Source organism: Uranotaenia lowii, chromosome 1 (assembly GCF_029784155.1).
Source record: "Uranotaenia lowii strain MFRU-FL chromosome 1, ASM2978415v1, whole genome shotgun sequence".
Classification (NCBI taxonomy): domain Eukaryota; kingdom Metazoa; phylum Arthropoda; class Insecta; order Diptera; family Culicidae; genus Uranotaenia; species Uranotaenia lowii.
This window is the reverse complement of record NC_073691.1, coordinates 112,375,871-112,389,507: the sequence shown is the minus strand read 5'-3', so window position 1 is coordinate 112,389,507 and position 13,637 is coordinate 112,375,871. Positions and strand designations below refer to the sequence as shown.

Below are 13,637 nucleotides of genomic sequence, written 5' to 3'. Positions count from 1 at the left end.
TAGTACAAAGTCCGAAAAAACGACATTTGAAATAATGAAAAAAAATTAAAAATTATTTTTATTATCGTTATTCTTTAAATGTTCTGGTTTTGTCCAATTCATTTTTTAATTTTTCTATTCTGACGATCATGGTTAAAGAAAACTTCAATGTATTTTAATACACAGGTAAACTAAGTTTATGACGACTGCAGCAAAAAAGATTCATTTTCTGTTCAAATCAATCTTCAGCAATTTTAAAATACTTGATCAGTTATGAGTTTTTGAATAGGAATGATGGCTAAACTGAATTGAAACTTGATAGATTAAGCGATCTTAAGTTACCGGAAGAAAATAAGTTCGCTAACCAACAGTTAGCGTAACTTATTTGTATATTTAACTATAATTCTGGATTATTTTCTGACACACGGGTATCCACTTGCTTTTATCCACTCAAAAGGTAGGCTGACTAAGGAACAGTGCTAAAATATAAAAAATAAAGGCTCAACAAAGTTTGCCGTGTCAGCTAGTTGATTTTAATGTAAAAGAAGTTTTTAAACAACCAAAAATAAAAACGATCTTCAAAAACATTTGTAAAGCTCCGAAAAATCGAGAATGTATGTATGTATGTATAAAAGTTTATTACAAAATTTCTACTGTTTTCCCTTATGTTCATACTTATAAATTTTCAAAATGAGCATCATATGTTTATTTTTAATTTTTGCAAATTTATTCGAAAAAAACATCAACGAAAATGTTCTTTTACATATTTCTAGAAGGAGTTTTGGAATGAATATTGATTTTCAATAGTACAAGCTATCTATTTGAAAATTTATTGTATGACTAGCTGACCCGGTGTGCTTTGCTACACCTTTCAAAAACAAATGTTATTTTCAGAAACTATTCAAATTTTTATTGTTTTGTTGGCATTATTTTAAATCAAATAACAACATAATTCATAAGCAACCGCTATAAAATGAGAACTGCAGCTGGAGTTTCGAATTGTAATACAAAGATGACTTAAACAAATTTTCTGAATCTTGATCTGTAAATTTGTGTTAAAAATCTAATAATTTTAATCTGTTTCTTTAAGCTTCGTCCTGAAAAAGGAGGGTCTCAAATTTATCGTACGCATACAATCTAACTTATGAAATATGGTTGTTTTTGCTTGATTTATGTTCTTAAAAACTGATAAGAGAGCGGGGGGGCTCCTCCCCTTCACCCCCTGCTGAATGGTGGTCGAGATCTTTTATAATCATACCCATTTTTTTCGTTCCCAAAAATCCTCTTATATCATATATAGTTCCATTGGTTGATAAGTTTTTGAGCTTTTCAACAAAATGTATATGGAGCCCCCTCTTTTCTTCCCCTCTCTACACTGTAAAGCGTCTAGAAGAGTCTATAACAATCGTAGAAACATATCTCGTAACCAAGTAGGTAACCTACCTTTCCATGCCATATTAGTTTCCATTTGTTGGCTTCGTTAGCATAAATTGAGAACTTATGCTAACAAAATTTTATTGGGCTCACATCTCTCCTCCTATGAACCCACTCACTGAAAGGAGGATGATGTTTCAGATAATCATAGAACCATACCAAAATGATTTTTCATGTTAAGTTTTGTCCATTTCTCGGATTTTGTTAAAAAAAAAGTTGAATGTCAGCATTCCTCTTCCCTTCCTATATTCTCAATTCCTCCTACTGCACGAAAGGAATTGTTTCACATAGGAAAATTTCTAGTATTAAAATACCATCCCATGCCAAATTTGGTTCCATTAGCTTAATTAGTTTTTGAGTTATGTAAAAAATTATAAAAGAGGCCACTCCCCTCTTAATATCTCCCTACTGGAAAGAGGTAGGGGTCTCAAATAATCATAGAAATTTGTTTCGTATCCAAATACCCTCCCATGCCAAATTTGGTTCCATTTGATTTATTAGTTTTTGAGTTATGTAAAAAATTATGAAAGAGGCCTCCTACCCCTTTCTACTGGAAAGAAGGAGGGGTCTCGAATAACCATTGAATTATTTTTCGTATCCAAACACCTTGCCATGCCAAATTTGGTTCCAATATCTTGATTAGTTTTCGAGCTATATGATAAATTGTAAGGTAGCCCCCTCCCCCCTTCCTATCACCCCATTGAGAGGGTACCTAATATTCATAGAAATATTCTTCGTTCCCAAAAACCCTCCCATGGCAAGTTTGGTACCATTTGCTAGATCGGTTCTTGAGTTATGCAAACATTAGTCTTTTGCTTGGGAGACCCTCTCCCCTCTTCCTGTTAGGGGGAGGGGTCCCAAACCACAATAGGAACCTTCCCCGGCCTCCAATACTTGCAAGTTTTACGTTAATCGATTCAGTAGTTTTCGAGTCTATAGGGAACAGACAGACAGACGAACAGACAGATAGAAATTCATTTTCATGCATCGTAAGATACAAAATTATTGTTTCATATTTTAAAAATATAGTTCGGAAAAAAATTGAATTCATTAAATCATTTAGTTTCAAAAAATCTTTATAAAGTTTCGCTTTGGAAAGCCTGAACGCTATCCTCACAGCTCGAGACACCTTAGAGACGTTGTGATCGAAACCGAAACAAAAAGAAATTTTAAATTAATGTCAAGCTGATGTTTATACCTAAATAAATATAATTCGATAAATTATTAAACTTGTATCTGTTCTTGTAATCTGTTATTCTAAAAAAAAATTCTTTAAGTTTTTCTGAATGTTCTCACAAACGTTCTCGAGAACGAAACATAAAATAAAAGAATAATCTATATCACTGCAGCAAAAACGAAATCAATGAAGTGCAACAATTTACTTCGTTAACCTCAACATACATTTAGAATTTATGATAAAATATCAAAATTTTGTTTGTGACTATCAGTTTTGTGAATAGTTTTAAGTATTGAATTTCGAACATTAGTGCCGAAAAATATTTGCTCAATTTGGAACTTATTCAAAATACCTCCAAGGCATTTGTTGAAACTTTCAAAATTAAAAGAAGATAAAAAAAATAAAAAACATTGAAAACTTAGCTTTGCAATCAGGATTTTTTTGACCTCATACATCCTTGGACTTTATATGTTTAAGGACTACACAGGACTCCTTTTCCGGTGACTTGCTGAATGTCCTGTCGCTGATTTTCCAGAACCAGTCAGAATCCCTCTTAGCCACGTCAAATGAATCATATCATCCTTAATTACTCTTGAAATTTACAGGTTTCGTTGTACTGTCAGTTTATTCTGTCTACTCTAAAACTTAACTCTATTAGACACGGAAAATATTTGGTCAATTGAATAGGATTGATTCCACTTGACCGAAAGAAAATTGACACGAGCAAAAAAAAACCAGACCGCACTCCACCAAGGCTTGCTTTGACCTCCTTAGAGCAAATTCACTGGTGTTGGGAAAAAGTGGTAGAAATTTTGACATTTTGAAAATTTTGCCATGCAAAAACATTTTCAAGATGTGTGGCCTTTTAGTTTTTTTACAACACGTGTTGTATTTTCGCATGCTATGATGCAAATATAGCAATATTTCTATCACATACGGCTGAAATAGAAACACTGTTGTTAGAAAATACAACGCCCCAAGATCTTGAAAACTTTTTTGCATGGTAAAATTTTCAAAATGTCAAAATTTCTACCACTTTTTCCCAACACCAGTGAACTTGCTCTTAGAGCAAATTCACTGGTGTTGGGAAAAAGTGGTAGAAATTTTGTCCCTTTTTGCACATTTTGAAAATTTTGCCTTGCAAAAACATTTTCGAGATCTGTGGCCTTCAAGTTTTTTAACAACACGTGTTGTAGTTTCGCATGCTGTGATGTAAAAAAGGCAATATTTCTATCACATACGGCTGAAATAGAAACAGTGCTGAAAAAAAATACAACGCCCAAAGATCTTGAAAACATTTTTGCAAGGTAAAATTTTCAAAATGTCAAAATTTCTACAACTTTTTCCCAACACCAGTGAACTTGCTCTTATAATTTATCTGATGAAATTATATCAAAATTGCAAAAAAAAACCGTTATCGTCAAAACTTTTTATGGGTCGCTCCGTAGTTTCCTGAGTTAAGTATAGAGATTCCGCCTAAAACTTTAGTCACTCACTTGTAGGTCCTAACCACTAATAAGACCACATTTGCCACATGCCACATTTTGACTATTGACTGCTCAATGCATCTGATACACAAACAAATCGACTGCACAGATTACAAAATAAAATAATGCGAGTAGTAATAAGTTGCAATCGATACACTCCTAGTGTTTTAATGCTGGATATTCTTCAATGGTTGTCAGTAAAACAGAGGGTTGCATACAAAAGCTTAATTTTAACATGCAAAATGGAAAATGGAATGTTACCATCTAATTTGATGGAAGGCTTACAGTACAGAATCGACATACACAGATACAATACAAGAAGAGCACAAAACTTCAGACTGCCTAGTACTAAAAAAGAGATTAGCAGGGCCGGATTAAGCCATCGGGGGGCCCGGGGCAATTTTTCTGGGGGGGCCCTATGATTTAATTTTTGCAAATGCTATCCCAGAGAATACAAAACATTTCAAACGTGTAAAAGTACTAGAGATGAGTTCAGAATACTGTCTTCAAATAGCCATGTTGTCTGCCTAGAAGATAGTTTTGGTACCTTCAAATAAATATTGTTAATTAATCACGTGCAAACATCGCGGAAGAGTTTAGAAATTGAAAAAAAATGAATGCTCTGATATGAGCTGAAAAATGCAAAATTTATTTCTCATTTTTCTTTCATCGGGAAATATTTACCTCATAACAATTAGGAAGTATAATGAAGATATAAAACATAGAAGACAAAATTCAAAAAAATAAACAAGATAATTAAACTCAAATTTCATAGAGATACAGATATAAGAGTTAAGAATTCAAGAATAAAAATCAGGTTATATTCCGAACCACAATTCAGTGTCAAATCATAATTTCAAATCAAGTTTTGAGAAAAAATATAAATTAAGTTTGAAAAAAAAAAGATTCAAAGTTAAAATCAGAGCCAAAGCAGAAATTTCACCATATGTAAACTTTTAATATCTTTGAAACACAAAAAAAAGTTTATGAATATGATTCTCAACAGGTAAAAAAAATAGTTATCAAATTGTTATTCTAAATGTGACAAATATTTAATTGGATACCCTCAAAGCTCAAGGAGTATAAGTGCAAAAATGATCGATTGAAAATAAAATCGGAATAGAGAATGTTTGAATCACAGAATCAGTCATCATTGGAAAAAGGAATCCAAATGAGTTTATTACCTTAAACAATGATCCTGAGTTCTCGAAATTCAGAAAAACCATAAAACTGAACTTCAGTAACTGAAGAAACACTACAAGACTTTAAAATCTCAATGAATTGAATCTGGATAAAGATAAGATTAAAAACATAGAAATATTCATGTTAAGAAAATCAGTCAATGATATCGGTAACTCAACTATTAGATCGTTTTATGATAATTTGGAAATGATCATTTGGAAAATGATATACTGAATTCAGGATATTTACTTCAGTAGCTGATACATTTTTGGGTTAAATCAGTTGCAAATGTTCCAATACGAATTTTAAATGTTAGGCAGAATTTGGGATGGAAATTCAATAAAGAAACTCTGTACTGTCGATCGGTCCAATTTAAGCAACTACAATTTTTTTAAGGAATTATTTTCAAAACTAGGAAGAAAAAACGGTTTAGAATTCATAAACCAACGGAGAGTTCAATAATTATGATTGAAAAGTGAAAATTTATTATAATACCCGGTATTAACCCAGATACTGAACGGGTAAAATTCTGAAATGTTTAAATAAAGCTTCTCTGATCTCTCTTAGCATTGTGAGCTAACATGTTTCGATAAAAAAATGAGAATTGGAGGTGTTTTGTAGAGTGTCCATTTCCCGGCCATTTTCCCGTTCCCGGGAATCGGGAAATCTGGTGGCCTGTTTCCCGGGAATTCCCGGGATCCCGGGAAATATTCAAAATCATGTAAAATATATGCACTTCGATTCAAATTACATAACTTATAGAACCTTTCGTTCATACAAGCCCAGAAGTTGTTCGAAATGTACTCTTCATAATGTTTTGTAACTTATTTTTAATCAAAAAAATAAAACTGTTTTCAACAATGATAAAATAAAAACAGTCTAACGAATTATGAAATAACCTGAATATGTCAAATGAATTATTCAGGGGTTCATTAAAAAAAATTTTTTTTTGTTTGATTATTCCAACCTTTTTTCGTTTTTCTGAACATTTTAGATATTTGCTCTGCATATGAAAAAAATACGATGTATTTTTCAATTTTGAGTTTTGAAATTCAGGGAAGGGGAACAAGTGCATAAATGCAACTTTCGAGAAAAAACAATCTGCCTACCTGCTGCGCGATTTTTCATATATTTTTCGAAGTGTTGTAGGTTTTCGTTCAATTAAAACGGTGTGGAAATAAATATAATCCTTTTAAACTTATCTATTTGAATAAAAAAATTACACCAAATGGCTGTGAAATGTCTACTGCCACAGAAATCGGAATATTCTCAATAAGTTTGGTATGACTACGTTTTCAAAAAGAACATTAGGAATGGTTTCGGAGGCTATCAGGCTTTTCCAGAGAAATAATTTCATTTATGTCGGGAATTCCCGGGAATGAAACTATGATTCCCGGGAATCGGGAATTCCCGAATTTTTCAAACTCTAGTGTTTTGCCTCCTATTCTTCTTTATTTTTTTCGAATTTGGTTTACAGTATTTTTGTTCCGATTTTGAGTTGAAAATTTTGAAATTCAATACCAAAATTTTGATATTCTCAGCCCGCAAAATGCAGGAGAACTTCTTCACTACTTACTCTAGAGGGCCCCCTTAACTTGAAAAACTTTTCTAGATATTATTTCACGGAGGCCCCTTGTTTATATATTTCAAGTTTTCATTCCGATTTTGTAGTTTTTATTTCTTTCCATAGATTTGTAGAAATTTAATTAAGGTACACCGGAGAAAGTGTGAACGCGGGGTAAGTGTGGACGATGGCTATTAAAACAATACTGTGCACTATTTTTTCAAACTTCTAATGCAGAATGTTCAATTTACTTGTCATCTATCCAATAACTGCGTAAAAGATACGATTTCGACAATAACGGATGTTTACAGCGACTTTTAGCGAATTTTCTATTTTCAACTACGATGTTGAGGTGATGAGCATCTATTTCAATTGCAAAATTTTTCGTAAACTAGCTGGCTCTTGACGAAAAACTTTACATTGAAACAATCCTCACATTCGAAACAACCAGTTAGGAAAAGAAACGGCGATTAAAAATGAAGAAAAAAGAGCTTATTTACAAAAAACTAAAATTTTGTCTTCAAACCCTACCTGGGGTAAGTGTGGACGGCTTTGTACAGGCTTGATATTTACATATTTTTCAATTTTCTGTCCTCAATACAATTTAGCTATATTTAGCATACGGATCATGAAAAGTTGGGTTGTTCGGGAATAAGTACATATTTTCGATAAAATCGGATCTCGTGTGTTGCAAGATAAATTACACACAATAATCATTGAAAAATGCCTTACTAATAGCACCATGAACTTTTTTTGAAAATTTTGAACGGTTCAAGCAATAAAGTAACGTAAAATAAAATAACCAAGAAAACACAAATTTGTTGAAAATTTCCTGAGAAATCAAAGGGAAAATCTACCGTCCACACTTACGCCACAAAGCGGGGTAAGTGAAGACACCAGCAGCACCATAACAATTTACTCGATAACATTTCTCGCTTTGCTTATTTCAAGCTCATCTCTTCAGCGTTTGTAAAAAAAACATGTTCTGCATCACATTGAACGTAATTTTATCAAAATTGATCCACTGCTGATTTTTTTAATGATTTTTTAAAGTTGAACTAATCTATACGAAAAACCGTCCACACTTACCCCGGTGTACCTTAGTATGATTTGAGTAATATAAAACTTTTTTTCCCTCGGGGGGCCCCTCTGAGCCGGGGGGCCCGGGGCAATTGCCCCCTTTGCCCCCCCTTAATCCGGCCTTGGAGATTAGCAAACGCTTTCTCCTCTATGTAAATAAAACGGATTGAAAATGTTCAACAACTTACCGCCGAGCATAAAAGACAGTGCACCTTCAAGAAACTGACAATACAACACATAAAACAGACTATTTGATAAACAGACTAATCCTTAAAAGGATCATACGTAAGTGATGGAGATCTGACAAAAAACAGATATGAAATTGAACAGTGATGGACATACGCGGGAGTAAGACGAAAAAGTCGTACAGAATAAGAATATAAATGTTAAATTTAAAAATCCAAAGGATAAAATGTCCCTCCCACTTCTAAAGAAGCGTATGGGGTGGAAGGGAGGACCCAAATGGGCCTGCCCTAAGGGACCATCACAGAAAAAGGTAACCATTCGGGACCCTAATCTTCTTCTAATGATTCTCAGAACGTAGTAACGTTTAGTCACAAAACTGAAAGTCGACGCACGATTCCGAGTTGTTTTCGAACATCTCGTTGAGAAACTTGAGTTTTTTTTATCAAGTTTGCGCAAAAAAAGCAAATTTTCAAGCAAAAATTCCAAATGGGTGATTACCAACAACGTTTGCAAAGTGATGCAATTTGATGTAAGACACCTCTTATTATAAACAAAGATCTGGCTTATAGATCCTGGAAACGATCAAAATCAACTGATGAGGCCATTATTCAAAAGATTGCATAAAAAGGTGAACAGTTTGATAATCAAAACCAAAAACAGGTATGTCCGAGCAAAAACGAATTCGAATTTTCCTGTCAAAAAGTGCTGAGATCATTCGAAAAGTTTTTTAGCAGTACTCTCTGGAGCCACGATTGAAATGTAACAGCTTAATGGTTTTCCGCAAATTTTTGAAATATTGAAGAAAATCTGAAGACTATTGGTGCAAATTGTAAGATAACAAAAAAAAACTCCTGTTATCAAATGTAATAATTATAAAATATGTTTGCTGTTATTTCATTAATTAGAATTATTTATATAAAGTTGTTAACAGCTACTTCTTAAGTGGAAAAACGTATTACGCTCTTACATTTCCAATCGTGGCTCCAAAGAGTGTTCATATTTCTGAATTTTGATCAATAGTTCACAAAGGAAACAGAACTGTTCCTTGATAACCAAACGAAAATGTCAATACGTCAATATCAGTTTCGGCCCAAATATTGTATTTTAGCCGAAAATTTTCGGATAAAAAGCAATGCGGAAAAAGTACTCAGTGCGTGTTAGAAAACAATTTTCGGGTAAAATACAATTTGTGAACCGCTATATTTTTTTGTTATATTTGTCTCAATTTAAATTTTAACCAAAAATTTCATAAAAAGCAATCCATTGAAGAAAAAAGTTGTTAATGAAAAACCAGTATTTTTATTCCTCCCGAGCAAAATACCTTAAAATCCTATTCACGTTTTAGACTTAAGCAACCCCTCCCTAGGAACAGATCTTTCTGAAATTTTGCATGTGACTTTTTTTTAGGCTTATGAATAATTTTGACATGGAGTGAGGGAGATTCCACATGTTTAATTCTTCCTTTACTATAACAAGTACATCGCGGTTCGTTGAATTATTCAAAAATGCAAAAAATAATGTTATGGTAAAGTAACCACAATTTCTTCAATTTTCAATCGATTTTGATAGATGAACACTTGAAATCATGGTTTTGAATTGATATTTATGTTCAATAGTAAATTAGATTTTTTTAAATGTAACCTTCCAGTAATATAATAAAGTCACTAATATCAAAAATACTGTTAATCAGACGCAAAAACAAAGTTAAGATTATCGATAGCAAATTTAGTCACCTTTAATATGCAAAATAGAGATTTTGAATCAATGTGATGCAGTCAGAGATGTTTGAATTTGAATACAAGTACTTTTTTAATTTTCCAAAATTTCATATTTGGAGCATAACTTAAAAACTGTTCTATGAAAATATTTTTAATATTTATTTTCGGATTCAGCGCCCGATTTCACATTAAAGTGATTTTCAGTTTACTTAGTTCGAGTATGCTGTAAACAAGTGCTGGATGCTCGATTTTTGCAATGAAATTTCCGGAAATTAATTTTCCGTTCTCGTCCGTATACGGCTGTCAGCACTGCTTTGGGACACCGGTTAATGTGCGTGAAAAATTTCCTAAATAAATAACTCATGAGAACAGGGTAATACTGGTAATACCTCAGAAAGCTCATCCGAAGTTAGGTTTCTCTCCTAAAACACTACTGGAATCGAGTGACTTGGGTGACTCGACTATCGTCACCTCACGCGCGGCTCGGCCAAGCCTTTAATTACCTATATTCATTTTTCAATGGTTTTTATTTCAGGATATCTGTAGCTGCTGTATTTACTATGCCGATCGAATATCATTGAAACTGAAACAACAGCCCGCAGATAGTAAAAAACAACCCGACATGTCGACGGCATTGGAACTCATCCGGAAGTGCATCCTCGTTAACTCAAACCTTTCGATCTTGATTGATACGCTTATCGGGCTCCCCAAGGCTCTGGGCTATTCCCTGCTTGATGCAAACGCCAACGAATCACCGGATCAAATGCTGCCGATTTCTGGACTCAGCAGCTGGAAAACTAAAACTCTTAAGCTCATGATCGATCACTGTATGTCGATCATCAAAAGTAGCATGGTCGATTCACTGGGAAAATTCGACCAGATAAAGGACAACGTTAATAATTTTGCAACTCAGACTTCAACCTTGATCCAGAAGGATATCAGTGGTGAAGACCAACAATTTGTTATGTGTGAATTGTGGAAACATCTCACGTTAGAATTTAGCAACATGATTAAGATGTGCATTGAGGTTATTTTTTGAGTTTTTAACAAAAAAACGCATTTTTAACATTTTGTTTTCAATTACAGAAAAAAACATCTATAGCATCGTTTGCCAACTTGAAAGACTTTTATATAATTATAGCTCAAGCTTATCTTCCGGAACTAAAAGATGGCCAGGAAGATTTACTGTTTGCTGATAAGTTGCATAACATCGAAAAAAATCTCACTCTTCACAGCAGCAGCACTAGAGATCTAATCCATCAATATTACCTGGCATGTTTGGAGGCTCAGAACCGCATCGACGAACCCGAGAGGGGCGTTTTGAGCGTACGGTGCTACTACAGAAACGATGCCCTCGAAATACAGGTCATCGCAGCTGAGAACATAAAACTTCCACTCGATTTCAAAGGAAGCTGTGATTCGTACGTGAAAATTAATCTAGTCCCCGGGTATCGCTTCTCAAACGTACAAATGCCGAAAACTCGCACTAAATCGAAGAATCACTCACCCACTTACAATGAAAAGTTCACGCTGTGAGTATTTTCGTTTCAGCTAGATCCTTCAAAACTAATTCAATTTGTTTTCGGCTCAATCGCAGCAAAATATCTCAGGAACAAAGAGATATACCCGATGCGTTATTGGTGTTCAATGTCAAGGTATCGGAACTGCTTGGGATCAGCCAGAGACATGTAGGCGAATGCTTCCTGCGGCTAGATGACATTCCCGTATCCGGATCGGACCGAGATCTTCAAAGTGTCGATGTTCAACATCTCTTCCTCGGTTTGCCCGAAAATATAGGTAGGATTGAGTAAACTGCACGCATTGAAACTATTGCAAAAAAACATAATTATTTTCAGAGTCTGATTGCATCCCTGTCCTGGAGTATCGCCAAAACGATAAAGAAGCAGTTCAATTTTTTAAAAAATTGAAACAAAAACTTGGAAAAGCAGCCTATACCGGTAGTGTCATTAGCATTTTCTGAACCACAGAAATTCAGGAATAAAAAATAACTGTGCATTTACGAACAACGATTTATGTAGATATAGGTAAGGTAATGGTCGTTCTCTTAGTTACCACGTGAAATTAATAAACCATTTTTTGTAATAACGGGGTCTATTTGTCCTGAAAATCACGATCCTTCAATAAATTAAAACATTTGAAAAAAGACGCCTTTCTAATATCTAAGCACAATCACATTCCCCCTTATTCTGCGACACGCGTGAGGTGATGATAGTCGAATCACCCTAGTCACCCGATTCCAGTAGTCGCTTTAGGTGAGAAACGTATTTTAGAATGAACTTTTTGAGTTCTTATCCTAATCTAGTAGTCAGCTGGGCATGAACCTCTGTCACATCGGCTTCGGGAATAAGGTGACAAGACTCACGTGACTCCGACTCGACTCGACTATCGTCACACAGTGGGCCAGGAACCACACTTTTGCGGTCAAAATTGACTGCAGGCCAGAGGCTTCGTTGTAGCTCATCGGTGTCTTCGACAAAATTACTCGGTTATATTTGCGCTATCTATTTATGGATTTGAATTAGTTCTATTTTTCTCCGCAAGGTGGCGCCAAAATCTAACTTTTTACAGAAGCAAGATACAGACATGGTTTCTTCTACAAAATTGTTCATTATACCTTCCACATAAACTTTGTAGAACATTGTTAAGCTCTATGTTGTGTACTTACCTTGCAAAAATAATTATTAAAGGAAACCTTGCAAAAACATGTTTTTTTCACCTATTTTTTGTTTTAAGCTATATAATACCTCAAATTTCCACAGTATTCGATTGAAATAGATTCAAATGAGATATTCCAGTGGAAAACTTATTTGGTTTGCAGACGCGTCACCTCACGCGCGGTGCAGAATAAGGGGGATTAATAACAGATTCGTCCCAACCAAAATGTTGCACCATTTTCCTGAACATATTCGAGAAATGTAAGACGATTGTGCATAAATTAAGTGTGAAAATTATTTAAAATATCGATAAGGTAAAAACACTAGTTACTGGAATGGTACTATGTAGTGATGTGTGCTCCGTCAGGCTCTTAGAGTATGCTCTTTGCTTGAACACTTAGGAAAGTAACGTATGTTTTAGGAAACCGTCATTCTCATCAAAACAAAAAAACGCTCTTAAATTGAATTTTTTAGGCAGCGCTTTGAATGCACAAAGTGCAAGCGCTTGGTGTTTGGGTTGAAATTGCATTGGTTTTATTAAATTTATGTAATGTTAAATAATCGATTACATCTTAACACAATTACATCTACACATGTATCAGGGGATTTTTTTTTATTATCTGACGGGTTTGCGCCGGGGGTCTTCAGATGTACCCCAAAATTGAAAATTTGATTCATCGAATAACAGCTTCTCGCGCCACGTTGAACATCATGCAGGATAGACCATCGCCTTGTCGAAGTGAGTGATTCAAATTTTTTGTTTGTTTCGATTATAGTCGTTTCACCATCTTTATGGCATTCGCGACTTTATCAACGTTGCAGTTGGCGGATCGTTATTGAAAAACTATCCGGTACAACTGTGTTCGATGTTTACTCTTGGGCTCGAACTCGCGGACATCGACTCAGGAGACAACAGACTTACCAACTGAGCTATATCAATCCACACTTCGAAATCCACACATAGCACTGCGTTCCACCCATCGTCGCCTTGATTAGTCTGGACAGTTTGCCGGAAAAGCCGTTCTCGTGCATGGTCTTCCATAGCTCACGGCCAATCACGCGCTCTCTCATCTTCCCCATCACTATAAAAGCTGTTCCAAGCTCGTTTGTGTTGCCGCAGCTCTGGTAGATGACATGAACATCTTCGAACGTTCG

General features: G+C 34.6%; 1 protein-coding gene across 1 annotated transcript in view; it reads left to right on the top strand.

Annotated features, from left to right (window-relative positions):
• LOC129738813 (protein unc-13 homolog 4B-like) overlaps positions 1-11,913 on the top strand; it is a 61,178-nt gene extending 49,265 nt beyond the window's left edge. The window contains exons 8-11 of the mRNA XM_055730110.1: positions 10,343-10,834; positions 10,894-11,339; positions 11,405-11,604; positions 11,664-11,913. Of these exons, the coding sequence (XP_055586085.1) occupies positions 10,343-10,834; positions 10,894-11,339; positions 11,405-11,604; positions 11,664-11,788 (1,263 nt within the window). The 3' untranslated portion in view covers positions 11,789-11,913. The remainder of the gene's footprint in view (positions 1-10,342; positions 10,835-10,893; positions 11,340-11,404; positions 11,605-11,663) is intronic.
• The last annotated feature ends 1,724 nt before the right edge of the window (positions 11,914-13,637 follow it).